This window comes from Schistocerca nitens, chromosome 1 (genome assembly GCF_023898315.1).
Source record: "Schistocerca nitens isolate TAMUIC-IGC-003100 chromosome 1, iqSchNite1.1, whole genome shotgun sequence".
NCBI lineage: Eukaryota > Metazoa > Arthropoda > Insecta > Orthoptera > Acrididae > Schistocerca > Schistocerca nitens.
This window is the reverse complement of record NC_064614.1, coordinates 29454778-29473885: the sequence shown is the minus strand read 5'-3', so window position 1 is coordinate 29473885 and position 19108 is coordinate 29454778. Positions and strand designations below refer to the sequence as shown.

Genomic DNA, 19108 nt, shown 5'->3' with positions numbered 1-19108 from the left:
AGGGACGGCGACGTTTTTGTTGAGGAAAAAGGTTGAGAAAATTTCGATAACCGGCATTTGAAGCTGATTACTGAACGGTCCTACTGCCGCTAGGATTCGTTTCGCTTAACGATCACGAAGATAAGATTCGAGAAATTAGGGCTCATACGGGGGGAATGTAGATAGCAGTTTTGCCTCGCTGTGTCTGCTAGTGGATCAGGGAAGGAAACGACCAGTGGTGGTACGTAAGTAGATGTAAATCTAGTATAAAACGGAGGATGCCTTGTAACAGTTCTCCATCGGAATGGATGGTCAGGTTTCAAGACGCCATTTGAGAAGTGCGAAAGGATCTCCACTTTTGTGCAAGAGCCCAAGAAACAAATGTTCGCTTGACCGTTACTCATACAAGTAAGTAAAAACGATATTTATTTTTGACGTGCAAGAACGGCGGGTCGGACGCTATCCACATACAATTCATTCATAAGCATAATTTTTTGTTAAAAAAGGAACATTATGAGTGAGCATATAATATAAGACTAGAAATGAAATCATTTCAATATTTATTCGATATGAACAATACAAATACTAGTCTCATTCTTTGAATTGTAGTTTTCGAGCCTTATACTAACTGAATACAACGGTCAGTACCCTGAAAGATATTTACTTCAGTGTACCTAAATTTAAAGAATTTAGACAAAGTGTTTTCATGAGACAGTTCCGAGACAAAGTACCAAAGTTTTTCAGACAACAATAAATACATATTTGATTCAGAAGCTTCCATTGCATGTCCAAAGGATATCGTTACTGTCACCAGGTCAGAAGATGTGTACTAGATGCTAGACCAGACCTAGGTTAAAGAAAGGCAACTACTCGAAAGGAATAATAATGATCGCAGGAGCTGAGTTGTGGGCAGTTTAACAGAGAATACAGAAGTGCCTGCAAATTGAATAGTTTATGAATTTTGGACCACTGCATGAGGATGAGTGTCGATGTTATCAAGATGAAGAATGACAACATTTCAGAGAAGGCAAGTATGGGAGGAATGAATAAAGGCAGGAACGAGACACATCGATGGCACAAAAGAATGAAGACGATTGCGTCAGGGCTAGTTGAAAATTTAATGCGGATTTAAATTCTTATTAGGTTTGATCTCGAACTTCTGTGGAAAATGTGTGGCACACAAGAAAAATGACTAACATTTTTTATTTTTAAAACAAATATCAGACCAAAAATGGAGTTAATTCAAGAAGTAAAGAAGATTGCCACCTATACATACATTAATACTGATAACCGTCACACAAATTGTGACGTGGAGATCAATGCAGTATTGGAAGGCGCCGATGAGACCAACTCTATTGTCACAACATTAAATGAGCGTCGCAGAGACTCGGAGGTTGTGTCAAGGATAAGGAAGGAAATCGGCCGTGCCATTTCAAAGGAATCATCCCGGTATTTGCCTGGAGCGATTTTAGAGAAATTACGGTAAACGTAAGTCTGGATGGTCGGATGCGGGTTTGAACCACCGTCCTCCCAAATGCGAGTCCAGTGTGCTACCCACGGTACCACCTCGCTCAGTATGACCAGTTGAATGAAATTACGAAGTTACCAGTATTCCTGTGAACAGTGTTACAATTTCGAGTCCAGGTGACAACAGAAGCAAATCAATTAGCCGACTGATCCAGTTACAATTTTAACTTCAAGACAGGGAATATGTAACAATGTCCTTTCTGTTTTAGACGTCAGCTGACTTTCAGAAAAACAAGAAAGATTTACTTTTGATGAAAATAGCTTGTGTTCTGGCAATGGCTGAGCTCGAAGATTATATAAACTGTACTGAAGATGTCGATACAAATAAACACACTCAGGCCTCCTGGTTAAACCATTTGAAGTTGATGACGCCAGAATAGTTTGCTTGTGCAGTGTATTAAGTGTAATTGTATCGTGTAAATAACTGTAATTACTGTTTTCATAGTGTAGTGTCATTAGTCATTGTCTGATGATGTTCGCCCCTGTAGCTGTGGTCAGCGCGGCGGTCTGTCACGCCAAGGGGCCCGGGTTCGATTCCCGGCTGGGTCGGAAATTTTTCTCCGCTCAGGGATTTGGTATTGTGTTGTCCTCATTATCATTTCATCATCAGTGGAAGGCACTTCCCTAGATGCTCGTGCGGTGGACCTCTCTGACAAGACCTGCCGTAAAGCAGAACACATAGTTTTTTTTTTGTCTGATGGTTACGAGAGAAGCGAGAGGCTGAAACCCTAAGCCAGCACATAGCATACACCTCTACAGTATCTGCAAGGGTCTCTGTTCAAAATGGTTCAAATGGCTCTGAGCACTATGGGACTCAACTGCTGTGGTCATTAGTCCCCTAGAACTTAGAACTACTTAAACCTAACTAACCTAAGGACATCACACACATCCATGCCCGAGGCAGGATTCGAACCTGCGACCGTAGCAGTCGCACGGTTCCGGACTGCGCGCCGAGAACCGCGAGACCACTGCGGCCGGCAAGGGTCTCTGTGATTAACATCGCATGTGACAGACAAGTCACTGTCAAGTATATCACAAGCTTTTACTCTAGAAGTCATTGAGAGGATATTTGGAATTTAACCCAGAACTTAAACACAGAGCCTAGTAATCATAAACTGTACAACATCACACTTCTTACGCTTGCTAGTATTGACTACGTAAATATTTTCACCAACAGGACTCGAACTGGCTACCTCTGTATTCACCAGTACCATTCAACATCGCTGGCCATAAAACATCAAATGCAATTTTAAAACGAGACATTTATTTAAAACATCATAAAAGTACAACAGTCCTAAAAGAACACATCAAAAGCATCAAAGCACAACCAATACCGCACTGAAGTGAACTCAGAAAGTTTCAAAACAACTTTCAAATATCAATAGTATACCGGGTGATCAAAAAGTCAGTATAAATTTGAAAACCGAATAAATCACGGAATAATGTAGATAGAGAGGTACAAATTGACACACATGCTTGGAATGACATGGGGTTTTATTAGAACCAAAAAAATACAAATGTTCAAAAAATGTCCGACAGACGGCGCTTCATCTGATCAGAATAACAATGATTAGCATAACAAAGCAAGACAAAGCAAAGATGATGTTCTTTACAGGAAATGCTCAATATGTCCACCATCATTCCTCAACAATAGCTGTAGTCGAGGAAAAATGTTGTGAACAGCACTGTAAAGCAAGTCCGGAGCTATGGTGAGGCATTGGCGTCGGATTTTGTCTTTCAGCATCCCTAGAGATGTCGGTCGATCACGATACACTTGCGACTTCAGGTAACCCCAAAGCCAATAATCGCACGGACTGAGGTCTGGGGACCTGGGAGGCCAAGCATGACGAAAGTGGCGGCTTAGCACACTATCATTACCAAACGACGCGCGCAAGAGATCTTTCAATCGTCTAGCAATGTGGGGTGGAGCGCCATCCTGCATAAAGATCGTACGTTCCAGCACGTGTTTATCAGCCGGGCTGGGGATGATGCGATTCTGTAACATATCGGCGTACCTCTCACCCGTCACGGTAGCAGTTACAAAACCAGAATCACGCATTTACTCGAAGAAAAAAGGCCCGATAGCGGTAGATGTGGTAAATCCAACCCATACCGTGACTTTCTCGTCGTGCAATGGAGTTTCCACGAAAGTGCTAGGATTTTCGGTAGCCCAAATTCTGCAGTTGTGGGCATTGATAGACCCTCGGAGCGTGAAAGGAGCTTCGTGGGTCCACAACACGTTATTCAACCAATCGTCATCTTCTGCCATCTTTTGAAACGCTCACACCGCAATTGCCCTCTGCTTCACTAAATCGCCAGGTAACAGTTCACGATGCCGATGGATTTTGTACGGATAGCATCGGAGGGTACGCCTAGGTGCCAACCAAACAGTAGTGTACGGAATGTCGGTGCGGCGTGCGACTGCACGAGCGCTGACTTCCCCGTGGATAGACGAACCCGCTACAGTCTCCATTTCTTCCTGAACTGTCTCAGCAGCATTACGCCTTGTGCTCGGTGGGCCACTACGGGGTCTATCGTCTAAACAACCAGTGGCTTCGAACTTCGAAATCATTCTCGCCACAGCTGCATTTGTCAACGGACCTCTTTACCCTTTCGAATCCCCTTCCTATGGCGATAGGATCGTAACGCTGAACTAGCACATTCCCCATTGTGATAATACAGCTGCACTAAAAGCGCCTTTTCAGGTAACGTCAACATGCTGCGACTGCTAGCGCATCTGATTCTCTCTCTTTTTTTTTTTTTTTAACTTTATTGTTATTTTTAAAGCCTGTACAACAGGCAGGCTGTCAGCAGCACACTATGCTGCTCTTCAGCCATAGAATAGACAAGCAGTAGAAACAGGAGAAAACATAAAAGTTACAAAAGGTGGGCAATAAAAACGGAGACACAGAGAGACACACACGGAGCCGTTCACACTCGTCGAGAATCCACACTGCTAACAGATGAGACGACGCACAAACACTGAAGATGACGATGGCACTGGTGAACGAGGGAGTGCGACGGTGAACACGGAACACTAAACATGACGGCACACACGAAACACTGATGGCGGTGATCTCCGGCGCGCGAATGTCCACTTAGCGTGTGCGAGTCCGGGGACCTGCCAAGAGGGGAACAGGGGTGAGGTGGGGGAGAGGGGGCAAAAAGGATGCCAATGGCGGAGGAGACTGGGGCAGGAGGAGAGGGGCAGGGGAGGGGAGGCCCGGGGGAGGAGAGGAGAGAAAAGGAGGAGGGAGGGAAAAAGGGAGAGAAGGGAGGGAGGGTGCCCAGAGGAGCAGGCACAGGAGGAGGGCGGGAGAATCAAAGTTGGTAGGAGGGGTAGATGGAGGGGAGGAGGGCATCATCAGGGAGGGGGAGCTGGCGGAAGCCACCTTGGGAGAGGGTAAGGAGGGTGGACAGATGGAGACCGGGCGGGACGTGGGAATACAGGCGCGGCAGCGGGCGGGGGTGGGAGAGGATCGGGGAGACGAGCGGGTGAGGAGGGTCGAGTTTACGGGAGGTGTACAGGATACGTATCCTTTCAAGGAAAAGGAGGAGGTGGGGGAAGGGGATGAGATCATACAGGATCCGCGTGGGGGAGGGGAGACGGATGCGATAGGCGAGGCGGAGAGCATGGCGTTCAAGGATTTGGAGGGATTTATAAAAGGGAGGGGGGGCGGAGATCCAAGCCGGATGGGCATAACAAAGGATAGGGCGGATGAGGGATTTATAGGTGTGGAGGATGGTGGAGGGGTCCAGACCCCACGTACGGCCGGAGAGGAGCTTGAGGAGACTGAGTCGGGAGCGTGCCTTGGCTTGGATTGTCCGGAGGTGGGGAGTCCAGGAGAGGCGACGGTCGAGGGTGACGCCAAGGTACTTAAGGGTAGGAGTGAGGGCGATAGGACGGCCATAGATGGTGATGTAGAAATCAAGGAGGCGGAAGGAAGGGGTGGTGTTGCCTACAATGATCGCCTGGGTTTTGGAGGGATTGACCTTGAGCAACCACTGGTTGCACCAAGCAGTGAACCGGTCAAGATGGGATTGGAGAAGGTGTTGGGAGCGCTGCAGGGTGGGGGCAAGGGCAAGGAAGGCGGTGTCATCGGCAAACTGGAGAAGGTGGACGGGGGCTGGCGGCGGCGGCATGTCCGCCGTGTACAAAAGGTACAGAAGGGGGGAGAGGACGGAGCCTTGGGGCACACCGGCAGAGGGGAAAAAGGTGTAGGAATCTGCGTTATGGATGGTGACATAGGAAGGACGGCGGGAGAGAAAGGAGCCGATCAGACGGACGTAGTTAATGGGAAGGGCGAAGGTTTGGAGCTTGAAGAGGAGACCGGAATGCCATACGCGGTCATAGGCACGTTCGAGGTCCAGGGAGAGGAAGATTGCGGAGCGACGGGAATTAAGCTGTTCGGAAAGGAGATGAGTGAGGTGAAGGAGAAGGTCGTTGGAAGAGAAGGACGGCCGAAAGCCACACTGGGTAACGGGAAGAAGGCGGTGCTGGCGGAGATGCTGGTGGATGCGGCGGGTGAGGATAGATTCCAGGACCTTGCTGAAGACCGAGGTAAGGCTGATGGGGCGGTAGGTGGAGACGGCGGACGGTGGTTTGCCGGGTTTAAGGAACATGAGGATACGGGAGGTTTTCCACAGGTCGGGGTAGTAACCGGTGGACAGGACTACATTGTAGAGCCTGGCCAGGGTGGAGAGGAAAGAGATAGGAGCTTCACGAAGGTGGCGGTAGGTGACACGATCGTGACCAGGAGCGGTGTTGCGTTTCGTGCGGAGTGTAGCAATGAGATCCTGTGTAGTGATAGGGGCATTGAGTTCCGTGTGTGCAATGTTGCCCAAGTACTGGAAACCAGGAGCGAGGGGAGGGGAAGAGGTGTCAGTTCGATCGCGGATATCCGGGAAGAGGGAGTAATCGAACTGGGGATCATCGGGGATGGAAAATACATCGGAGAGGTAGGAGGCAAAGTGATTGGCCTTACTAAGGGAGTCAGGGAAAGGGTGATCATCATGGAGAAGAGGATAATAGGGGGAGGGTTTAGTTCCGGTAAGGCGACGGAAGGCCGACCAGAACTTGGACGAGTTGATTGGTAGGGTAGCAGATTCTCTCTCTCATTACAGCTCCTTTTATACACGATTGTCATGCGCAGTCACTGACGTTTTGTTGTCCAGCGCCATCTGTCGGACATTTTGTGAACTTTTTTTTTTTTTTGTTCTAATAAAACCCCATGTCATTCCTCTCTATCTACATTATTCCGTGGTTTATTAAGTTTTCAAATCTATACTGACTTTTTGATCATCTGGTATATGAAGTAGGATAAAGTAGCATTGTAAATATGAGTTTATGATTACTACACATGCGAGAATTATCGCACAATCAGCTTAACAGCTCATGCATCGAAGCTGCTTACAAGAATAATATACAGAAGAATGGAAAAGAAAATTGAGAATGCGCTAGGTGACGATCAGTTTGGCTTTAGGAAAAATAAAGGGACGAGAGAGGCAATTCTGACGTTACGGCTAATAATGGAAGCTAGGCTAAAGAATAATCAAGACACTTTCATAGGATTTGTCGACCTGGAAAAAGCGTTCGACAATGTAAAATGGTGCAAGCTGTTCGAGATTCTGAAAAAAGTAGGGGTAAGCTATAGGGAGAGACGGGTCATATACAATATGCACAACAACCAAGAGGGAATAATAAGAGTGGACGATCAAGAACGAAGTGCTCGTATTAAGAAGGGTGTAAGACAAGGCTGTAGCCTTTCGCCGCTGCTCTTCAATTTGTACATCGCGGAAGCAATGATGGAAATAAAAGAAAGGTTCAGGAGTGGAATTAAAATACAAGGTGAAAGGATATCAATGATACGATTCGCTGATGACATTGCTATCCTGAGTGAAAGTGAAGAAGAATTAAATGATCTGCTGAACGGAATGAACAGTCTAATGAGTACACAGTATGGTTTGAAAGTAAATCGGAGAAGATGAAGGTAATGAGAAGTAGTAGAAATGAGAACAGCGAGAAACTTAACATCAGGATTGATGGTCACGAAGTCAATGAAGTTAAGGAATTCGGCTACCTAGGCAGTAAAATAACCAATGACAGACGGAGCAAGGAGGACATCAAAAGCAGACTCGCTATGGCCAAAAAGGCATTTCTGGCCAAGAGAAGTCTACTAATATCAAATACCGGCCTTAATTTGAGGAAGAAATTTCTGAGGATGTACGTCTGGAGAACAGCATTGCATGGTAGTGAAACATGGACTGTGGGAAAACCGGAACAGAAGAGAATCGAAGCATTTGAGATGTGGTGCTATAGACGAATGTTGAAAATAAGGCGGACTGATAAGGTAAGGAATGAGGAGGTTCTACGCAGAATCGGAGAGGAAAGGAATATGTGGAAAACACTGCTGATAAGGAGAAGGGACATGATGATAGGACATCTGCTAAGGCATGAGGGAATGACTTCCATGGTACTAGAGGGAGCTGTAGAGGGCAAAAACTGTAGAGGAAGACAGAGATTGGAATACGTCAAGCAAATAATTGAGGACGTAGGTTGCAAGTGCTACTCTGAGATGAAGAGGTTAGCACAGGAAAGGAATTCGTGGCGGGCCGCATTAAACCAGTCAGTAGACTGACGAACAAAAAAAAAAAAAAAAAAAAAAAAAAAAAAAAAAAAAAACATGGAGAAAGAAGGTAAGACAATTTATGTGAAAGTCAAGTTGATGATAGTGAAGACGATGTTGCATGCAAAAGTGTGATTGAGGTATTAAAAGGGATCCCTAGTTCTAGTTAAAGGCTGGGTTCGTTCACCGTTCTGATGCAGGCAGCGTCTCTACTACCACATTTCACAGTGCAGTGGAGGTCGACACGAGCAGAATGATACAGAACAACTCACCTGGTACGACGGAGGGGTCGGTGCGACCGGTGTAGGCATACTGGTAGTAAAAGACGGGCTGCTCCATAGTAGCGCTCAGGATGTGCACAGTCGTGTCGCAGGGCTCACCGTTATTCAGGTCCGTAGTCATCTGTGCCAGCATAGGACTTGCATGTAATCCGGCTTTAAATGCTATGTACTCCAGTTTATTTACAGCTACTATAGCAATAATACGGCATTTATTACAAAAGTTATAGTCTATAACTGTAAATAGTCTCCATTTTAATTCATTTTGTTTTCTGCTTACTATACAGGGTGGTCCATTGACAGTGACCGGGCCAAATATCTCACGAAATAAGCATCAAACGAAAAAACTACAAAGAACGAAACTCGTCTAGCTTGAAAGGGGAAACCAGATGACGCTATGGTTGGCCCGCTAGACGGCGCTGCCATAAGTCAAACGGATATCAACTGCGTTGTTTAAAACAGGAGCCCCCATTTTTATTACATATTCGTGTAGTACGTAAAGAAATATGAATGTTTTAGTTGGACCACTTTTTTCGCTTTGTGACAGATGGCGCTGTAATAGTCACAAACGTGTAAGTACGTGGTATCACTTAACATTCCGCCAGTGCGGACGGTATTTGCTTCGTGATACATCACCCGTGTTCAAAAAATGTTCAAATGTGTGTGAAATCTTATGGGACTTAATTGCTAAGGTCATCAGTCCCTAAGCTTACACACTACTTATCCTAAATTATCCTAAGGACAAACACACATACCCATGCCCGAGGGAGGACTCGAACCTCCGCCGGGACCAGCCGCACAGTCCATGACTGCAGCGCCCTAACCGCTCGGCTAATCCCGTGCGGCATTACCCGTTTTAAAATGGACCGTTTACCAATTGCGGGTAAGGTCGATATCGTATTGATGTATGGCTATTGTGATAAAAAATGCCCAACGGGCGTGTGCCATGTATGCTGCTCGGTATCCTGGACGACATCATCCAAGTGTCCGGACCGTTTACCGGATAGTTACGTTATTTAAGGAAACAGGAAGTGTTCAGCCACGTGTGAAACGTCAACCACGACCTGCAACAAATGATAATGCCCAAGTAAATGTTTTAGCTGCTGTCGCGGCTAATCCGCACATCAGTAGCAGACAAATTGCGCGAGAATCGGGAATCTCAAAAACGTCGGTGTTGAGAATGCTACATCAACATCAATTGCACCCGTAGCATATTTCTATGCACCAGGAATTGCATGGAGACGACTTTGAACGTCGTGTACAGTTCTGCCACTGGGCACAAGAGAAATTACGGGACGATGACAGATTTTTTGCACGCCTTCTATTTAGCGGCGAAGCATCATTCACCAATAGCGGTAACGTAAACCGACGTAATATGCACTACTGGGCAACGGAAAATCCACGATGGCTGCGACAAGTAGAACATCAGCAACCTTGGCGGGTTAATGTATCGTGCGGCATTATGGGAGGAAGGATAACTGGCCCCCATTTTATCGTTGGCAACCTAAATGGTGCAATGGATGCTGATTTCCTACGTAATGTTCTACCGACGTTACTACAAGATGTTTCACTGCATGACAGAATGGTGATGTACTTCCAACATGATGGATGTCCGGCACATAGTGCAACTTCACTCGGGCTTGTACACAACCTTTTATCATGACTCGTCTGCAAAAGGGGTTCGGTTGTGCACAGTTGCATTAGCGCCCTATATTAAGTAAATAGCCAGCCTAAGTACAGCAGTGAATGAATTCAAGTATTTGTCTAAATCAGGATCGTTCACAAATGATTTACACCGACAACAGTTTAGAATGAAAACGTTTTTATTTTACTAAAGCACATCCACAAAACAAACTGATGGCCACGTGATACTATGTCGGCGGCTGTTAGCCGCACAGACCTTACCGCACCGACGGACCACGATCAAAAGACCCCGACCTTTGTGCCCTATCCTCTGTCCTGTGTCCGGTCACGTGACAGTACATTAGTCAAATATATTATTTCTAAACATTTACAATGTTACAATATTAAAATACGTAAAACTAAATACCTTATATCATTTTGTAGACAATCATCGGATTATTTATATATCTAAGGGCACTCCACTTTTTGGCAGTTTCACCCCTCTTCTTTTGTTTAATCATGTCTTTGCCTAAAAGGTGTGGCATACGAAATACTCATTTTGCTCTACCTAGATCGAAAACTGAACAGTACCTTCACAATAAAAGACAATAACTTATTATGCACAGGTTCTCGAACATCCTTACAACTTAATTTTTGTATAAAACATGTTCTTTAATGTCCAAAATATTATCCGTGCTACGATGATTTAAATTTGAGTTTTGAACTATTCTGAAGAGCTCTTATGTTTATGGAGTACTCCTATTTCAGTGATCAGATACCCAGCAAATCCAATGATTAGCAAGACAAGCACACCTTACATTATTAACATATGTACCAAGTTATGCACTGAGACATAGGCAATTATGTAACTAAGTAATTCAATGTGAAACTGTTACATGCTGCCTCCTCTCTTTATCAAGAAGGTGACTCCACAAATATATTGACTTGTGCTTGCTAGACCCCAACTGTTTTTCCACAGTAAACATTACCACATCCAGCAAATTAGTTATACTATTACAGTATCCCTTGTAACCTCACAATAGCTCGCGTGCGGTTTAAGCGGTATTGAATACCATATTTCATGACAGGTGGATTGGTCGTCGAGGCACCATACTATGGCCCGCACGTTCACCGGATCTGACGTCCCCGGATTTCTTTCTGTGGGGAAAGTTGAAGGATATGTGCTGTCGTGATCCACCGACAACGCCTGACAACTTGCGTCAGCGCATTGTCAATGCATGTGCGAACATTACGGAAGGCGAACTACTCGCTGTTGAGAGGAATGTCGTTACACGTATTGCCAAGTGCATTGAGGTTGACGGACATCATTTTGAGCATTTATTGCATTAATGTGGTATTTACAGGTAATCACGCTGTAACAGCATGCGTTCTCAGAAATGATAAGTTCACAAAGGTACATGTATCACTTTTTTTCCCTTTATTGTTATTTTAATACCTGAACAATCAGGTAGGCTGTCAGCGGCATGCTACGCCGCTCTTCAGCCATAGTGTTGACAATAACAGAACACGGAATGGAGAATCAGAATGAACATAGTGACGAGCAAAAAAATAGTGGTCACAGATACACAAAAAACACGGAGCCGTTCACACTCGACGATAACGACACTGAAAACACGTTGACACGGCGCACATAACACTGATGAATCCGACAGCACAAGTGAACGTAGATGTATCACATTGGAACAACCGAAATAAAAATGTTCATACGTACCTACGTTCTGTCTTTTAATTTAAAAAACCTACCCGTTACCAGCTGTTCGTCTAAAATTGTGAGCCATATGTTTGTGACTATTACAGCGCCATCAATCACAAAGCGAAAAAAGTGGTCCAACCAAACCAATCATATTTCTTTACGTACTACACGAATATGTAATAAAAAAGGGGGTTCCTATTTTAAAAAAACGCAGTTGATATCAGTTTGACCTATGGCAGCGCCATCTAGCGGGCCAACCATAGCGCCATCTGGTTTCCCCCTTCAAGCTAGACAAATTTCGTTCTTTGTAGTTTTTTCGTTTGACGCTTATTTCGTGAGATATTTGGCCCGGTGACGATCAATGGACCACCCTGTATAGTGCATCAAACGTGATACCGTAGGTAATATACTGTTAGTGTTATAATATGTTATATGAACTTATTAACAACTTTCCAACTATAGAGCAGTGAAATAATTCCATTGGCCGGTATAAAACTAATAAGAACAAGAAAAAGTTTATAAATTTATCTACTCGCGTAGTCCGTTACCCCGTGCTGTCTTTCCTGGTTTATGCACTTGGCGCAGCTTGCGTGTCAGATCTCTTGACTGTAATTGCATGGTACAGCTGCCACTGATTAACGCATGCGCAGTGTACTGCAGTGTTTGTTGTTATTGGTTATGAAGTTAGCCGGTGTGTGACAGAGGAAGAGTACACATTAGGCTAGAATCATCCCGCACCCCCTACCTCTACATTCAGTTCACGGATGGCGCACGAGAAGAAATATGATAGGTACCCCACTGTATTCGACCGAACTTGTCTGCTTTTGCCTTCGTGGGCATTTCGGGAATTACAACTTGGCGAAAGCAATATGGGTCTGGGCTCCTTTTAAATCATGGGTTTCGGATTTTGAAAGCAAAACTAAACTCAGCCCGAAACAGGTGATGAAGACCCAACGGTACCGACCGGCCGCCGTGTCATCCTCAGACCACAGGCCTCACTGGATGCGGAGGTGGAGGGTCATGTGTCCAGCACACCGCTCTCCCGGCCGTATGTCAGATTACGAGACCGGAGCCGCTGCTTCTCAATCAAGTAGCTCCTCAGTTTGCCTCACAAGGGCTGAGTGCGTCCCGCTCGCCAACAGCGCTCGGCAGACCGGATGGTCACCCATCCAAGTGTTATCCCAGCCCGAAAGCGCTTAACCTCTGTGGACAGACGGGAACCGGTGTTACCACTGCGCAAGGCCGTTGGCATTTTGAGAGTAAGGCTCCATATAATCATTAGCCAAATTGACTCTAGTGAAGTATGCCGTTATTCTTGTGATGTATCACGCTGGAGTTCGAGGAGCAACTCGATGCTCTTGAGTTCAATAAACCATCTGCTCACGAAGCAAGCAGCTCTTCATTGAACTTTCTATTTCGATAATCTAACCTCTTACGGGACCCATAAAGACAAGCAGAACTCGACACTTTGTCCAATGAAGGTTTTGTAAACTATCGCCTCTGTCGGTGAAGTGCAATCTACAAACGACGTCTTCTGTGCAAAAATTACACTTCTTCAGAATTCTTGCGATAAATCCTAGTCTTATTCATATTGGATTTCATAAGTTACCGCTATGCAACGATCGTCGATCGTTTCAGGAAGGAAGGACAGCGATCAGTCGTGAACAATCTGAATTTTATTGAAGATAAACTTCAACTATAGAATAAAAATGTTCAAATGTGTGTGAAATCTTATGGGTCGTAACTGCTAAGGTCATCAGTCCCTAAGCGTACACACTACTTAACCTAAATTATCCTAAGGACTAACACACACACCCATGCCCGAGGGAGGACTCGAACTATAGAACAGTCATCATCAGTGCATAAAGCACTTAGTGTGGACACATTGACATAAAGTTCAGGCGCAGGTAGATCATAATTTGAATACTGACATACATATAGCAGTCATAACAAAAGACAGAACTAGTGGAACCAAAGTTGTCCAAATCTGATATAAAACGTTTGTATTAGACTCCGACCACTGTTTTATGTTAAGATGTCGACCACTTTGGTCCCAATAGCTGTATATTTTGTAATGATTGCAATGTGTATTTCTGTATTCAAACTGTGATCTACACGCGCCTGAGCATTACGTCGATGTGACCACATTAGGTGTTTTATGCACTGATGATGACTATTTTATGGCTGAAATTGATCTGCAATAAAATTCAGGATCTTCACGAGTGATCGCTGCCCTTCCTTCCTGGAAATCTCAGTCCAACATCTGCCTTTCTCAGATTTGTTTTGGAGTTCCAGCTTGACAGACATTCCCAGACCTTTGGTGTTTGTGGATGATTCTAGTGATCGACTGACGATCGTGTAGCCAAGCAATATGGGAACTTTTCGTCTCTTTGCGCATTTTACGTTACAGGTATTTACGATTGAGGTCGGATGCCAGTCTTTACATCAAAGGTCCTCACGCAATATGGCGCTGTGGAGTGGTCTGGAAATTAATCATAGGCGCTACTCCAAAGTACGCTGAAAGGAATTTTACGTCAAAACCTCTTCCCTCCTTACTGGCTAAATACTGACGATGAAGACGTTGTCACCACTCGGTTTCAAGCTGGCTAACTGATTCTCATGCGCTAAAGGATATATAATTTCAGGAACGGAAAAATGATTGTTACAAACAATTTATTTAGGGAGTAATATTGTTTTCTCTTTCCCATACTTTCTCTCTGAGTGGTAGCTGAGTTTCAATTACGAAGCTGGAAACTCAATCAAGCGCTCTCTATTTAGCGAAAACGTCCATTAGTTGTTAGGTGTTGTTCTGGTCTTCAGTCCAAAGACTGGTCTGATGCAGTTCTCCACGCTTGTCTACTCTGAGCAAGTCTCTTCATCTCTGCGTAACAAGTGCAAGTAACATCCAATTGAACCTTCGTATTACACTACTGTTTGGAAAAAGTGAAACACCAACGCTGAGAGATGTGATCACAATGAAATTAATTCCACCGATCAGGGATATGACGCTACTCAAATAATTAGCATTACAGACCTATAAATGCACTGTGACTGACGAAATTCAATGCAGAGCAGCGCGAGAACGTGCTCTAATCAGAGCCACTAGACATCGTAGCATGGAATCAAAGACCGCCTGAAATGCTTCTGGGGAATAGTTTGCCACGCGTTTTGAAGGCGCGTCCACAAAGCATCAACTGTGACTGCAGGAGCACCTGAAGGAACAAGTCGCAGACCAACCATATCCCTGACATATCTGATGGGCCACACGTCAGGCAAACGGGCAGGCCAGGGAAGAAGTGGTACCCATTGTTCTTCGGAGAACGCTTGCACACTCCTCACCACATGCGGCCAGGCGTTGTCCTATTGGAATATGGCATGTGGAACAGCCTGCAGGAGGGGCCGTGCCTTGGGCTGTAAAACCTCCCTGACGTAGCGGCAACTATTCAGACTGCCCTCAAGAAGTAGGAGGTGAGATCGCGTGTTACGGTCAATGGCGCCCCATACCATGACACCTGGCATTTGTCTGCTATGCTTATCAACAGTACGGTCTGCCCCACTGCGTTGTCCATGGCGGCGCCGCACACGTATGTGGGTCGCTGTAGACAAGTTGAAGCGGGACTCGTCCGAAAACACTGAATTTGGCCACTCGGCACATCATTGTCGGCGTTCACGTGCCCATTGTACTCTCCGGTGTTGGTGGGATCTGGTCAACGGAAGCCGATGTAATGACACGTATGCCACCAGTCTAGCCTGCAGGAGACGGTGTCGAATCGTAATCGCTGATATGTCAACACCCGTTGCAGTGCTTCAACGTCGCGCCAGCATTGTGGACGAAGCTGTTGTATTCATTACGGCCAAGCGGACAAGATGGTGGTCACCTCTCACTCTGGTCACATTGTTCGTCCAGTACCATGTCGGCGCCGTGTACGGCCCTCGTCTCACCATTGCTTCCATATACGCTTCACTGTTGAAGCAGCGTGCCCTGTACGAGACACAATATCACGGAACGACAGACCCACCTCCCGCAAAGAAATGATTCTGCCCCGTTCGAACGCATTTCACATGCCGATATTCCATCCGGTGATGTCGGCGAGGCATAGTGGCACATGGTTACACCTTTTTTTCGTATGAAGGTTCCGTATGGACGGAGCATTGCGTAACACTGACCTGTCCAGTCATACAATATTGATAACCTGTCATTGTAGTAGCAGCAACCGATCTAACAACTGCACCAGACACTTGTTGTCTTATATAGGTGTTGCCGACCGCAGCGCCGTATTCTGCCTGTTTACCAGTGTGCGATTTGTGCTTTTACCTGTGGGGGGGATGTCTTAGGGGGTTAGTATAATTATATATGTTACTAGCTTGGACCGTGGCGTTACCCATGGATAAACAGTTAGTTATAAATAGATGTTAATGCCGAAACTCACTATTCACGCGTATGCACTATCAGAAAAGCCACTTTGTGAGATGTTTTAGTAAACCTTCAAATTTAGATCTCTCCTGAGTTGATCAGGAACCATCATGTCTCAGATTTTCAAAGAGATGGACAAGAGAACTGTGACTTTCAAGAAAAGCTTGAAAAGCATTAAATGAGGAAGCAACCCAACGTACGCGAAAAATATGACCTAGTTTTAATAGCTGCGAGGATAATTCTTGTGAAACACTTTGTAGTAGTCTGATTTTTGGGACTTCGAGAAAACACAGAATATAAGGAATCTAAAAAAAACCTTTATATGGTATACATCTGCTACATCATTCATAACATCGTGGACAGCTAATTTCATTTTGTGGTTCACACAATGAACGAGAGTTAAATCCTTATGTGAATGAGTACGCAGCAGAGCGGCTACGCCTTTGTAAGGTGCAATCATTGTTGAGCCACCATCTGTTGCGACACCTACAAGGTGGTTTTTTAGTTTATCATTTGTAATGCCATACTTTTCAAGAGCTGCTAACAGTGTGCTGAAAATGCATTCTCCTGTCCCACTTTCTCATTCAACAATGTCAAAAAAATAATCGCAAGCAACTCCCTCAAAGGACAAACGTATATATATTATTAAACAAGTTTTATTGGAAACCGTTGTACTTTCGTCCATCATGATACAAGCTCGCAAGTAAACGGATGACGCACCTTAGACGAAATCAACAATGACAACATGTTAATGATGATTTAGTTCTAAACGTTTTGAAATGCTTAACTACTACATGCATGGAGAGCTGCATCAAATCAGTCTCTGGACTGAAGACAACAACAATAACTACTAGATAACACTTTTTCAAAATTAATAAGCAAACATATTAATAGTAAGACTGTATTAAAAACTTTCAGTGTTCGGCTCCATAAATTTAAATTATATGTAAAGTTTTACTCCAGTACGTGGGAAACAAACATCCCAGGTTGGGATGCATAAATTAAAACCAGAGGAGGGGATGGTCTGATGCAAAGAGGGGGAAATCCCCCCCATCCCCCCCCTGCAAATCGCACACTGCTGTTTACATATCTCTGTATTTGAATATGCATGCCTATACCAGTTTTTTTTTAACTTCGCTGTAAATAAGGGTAATTATATGGGGTCTGAATCCTTCTCTTCCGTAATGGGAGTCTACTTCAGTAATCGCTGCATCATCTCGCTAGGTCAGACGGCGGAAGACTTGTCCAAAACGACTGAGCAAACACATCATACGTCATGTATGGGCACAAACATAAACGGTGGACATTAGAGGGCATAACAGATGTTTACAGAGGCAAAGAGGGAAACATGAAATTTTGTTGAGTCCAGAAGGTCATATCGAGCTTGAGACATAAATGAGACGATGAGGCTTTAGCCCCACAAAGAGGGCGAGGACCGCGTGCGACAGGCCGTGCGTAGCGACTCACCTCAGCATAGGGTATGGCTGCGTCGGCGCTGATTGTGGTCGCGTTGCCGAAGTAGAACAGCCTGACGGCGTCCGCCACGGCCAGCTTCTCGTCCATCTCCCCCAGACGGAGAATGTTGTCGATGGCACCTTCGAAGTCAGAGTTCAACTCCGCCAGTGTACTATCGGGAATGTAACCTGCAACGGTTAAAAAATGGCTCTAAGCGCTATGGAACTTAACATCTGAGGTTATCAGTCCCCTAAACTTAGAACTACTTACACCTAACTAACCTAAGGACATCACACACAACCATGCCTGAGGCAGGATTCGAACCTGCGACCGTAGCAGCAGCGCAGTTCCGGACTGAAGCGCCTACAACCGCTCGGCCACATCGGCCGGCCTACAACGGTTAAAAATTAATCAGTGTCGCCCTTAAGCAAAATCAGTTACAGCTTTAACTTCCTGAACCCAAACTAGTTGCATCACCTGCGGAGGTTGCAGTGGATTCTAGATATCTAGAAGGCGTCTATCTATTTGCTCTAACATTAAAAGAAGTAGAGGCAGATAGGGACAGATGACCTTGCTATGTGGTCCCTTCAAGCTCGCAATCCATTCATCCCATTCACAGGCAGATAGTGTACAAAAGAATGGAGGACCTATTCTAGTTTACACCGAACCAAAGGCTTCAAACATTGGATCACAGAGCCATTCGCTACCGCCTCTGAGTTTTGGACGTGTATTACAAGACTTTCATTTTATACCTAGCAGAATTACCTACATGAATGTAAAAATGGAACTCACCAACAAATGTGGATTGACTTCATTTGAAGACTAATTCCTGCGTAAATATAAGTATATACAATGACATGATGCTCTTAAAACTAAGTACTCAGTTTTTCCAGTCATTGCAGGCGTCATGGGCAGTTATTTTTTGTAGGTTTTGGCATCTTCCGAATCACACTCCTGGAAATGGAAAAAAGAACACATTGACACCGGTGTGTCAGACCCACCATACTTGCTCCGGACACTGCGAGAGGGCTGTACAAGCAATGATCACACGCACGGCACAGCGGACACACCAGGACCCGCGGTGTTGGCCGTCGAATGGCGCTAGCTGCGCAGCATTTGTGCACCGCCGCCGTCAGTGTCAGCCAGTTTGCCGTGGCATACGGAGCTCCATCGCAGTCTTTAACACTGGTAGCATGCCGCGACAGCGTGAGCGTGAACCGTATGTGCAGTTGACGGACTTTGAGCGAGGGCGTATAGTGGGCATGCGGGAGGCCGGGTGGACGTACCGCCGAATTGTTCAACACGTGGGGCGTGAGGTCTCCACAGTACATCGATGTTGTCGCCAGTGGTCGGCGGAAGGTGCACGTGCCCGTCGACCTGGGACCGGACCGCAGCGACGCACGGATGCACGCCAAGACCGTAGGATCCTACGCAGTGCCGTAGGGGACCGCACCGCCACTTCCCAGCAAATTAGGGACACTGTTGCTCCTGG

General features: G+C 45.4%; 1 protein-coding gene across 1 annotated transcript in view; it reads right to left on the bottom strand.

The window, feature by feature from the left end:
- Window positions 1–19108, bottom strand: part of LOC126234479 (juvenile hormone esterase-like) — a 91472-nt gene that overhangs the window by 14490 nt on the left and 57874 nt on the right. The window contains exons 8-9 of the mRNA XM_049943174.1: window positions 17629–17804; window positions 8405–8534 (exon numbers count right to left, since the gene is read on the bottom strand). Coding sequence (XP_049799131.1) covers window positions 8405–8534; window positions 17629–17804 — 306 coding nt within the window. The remainder of the gene's footprint in view (window positions 1–8404; window positions 8535–17628; window positions 17805–19108) is intronic.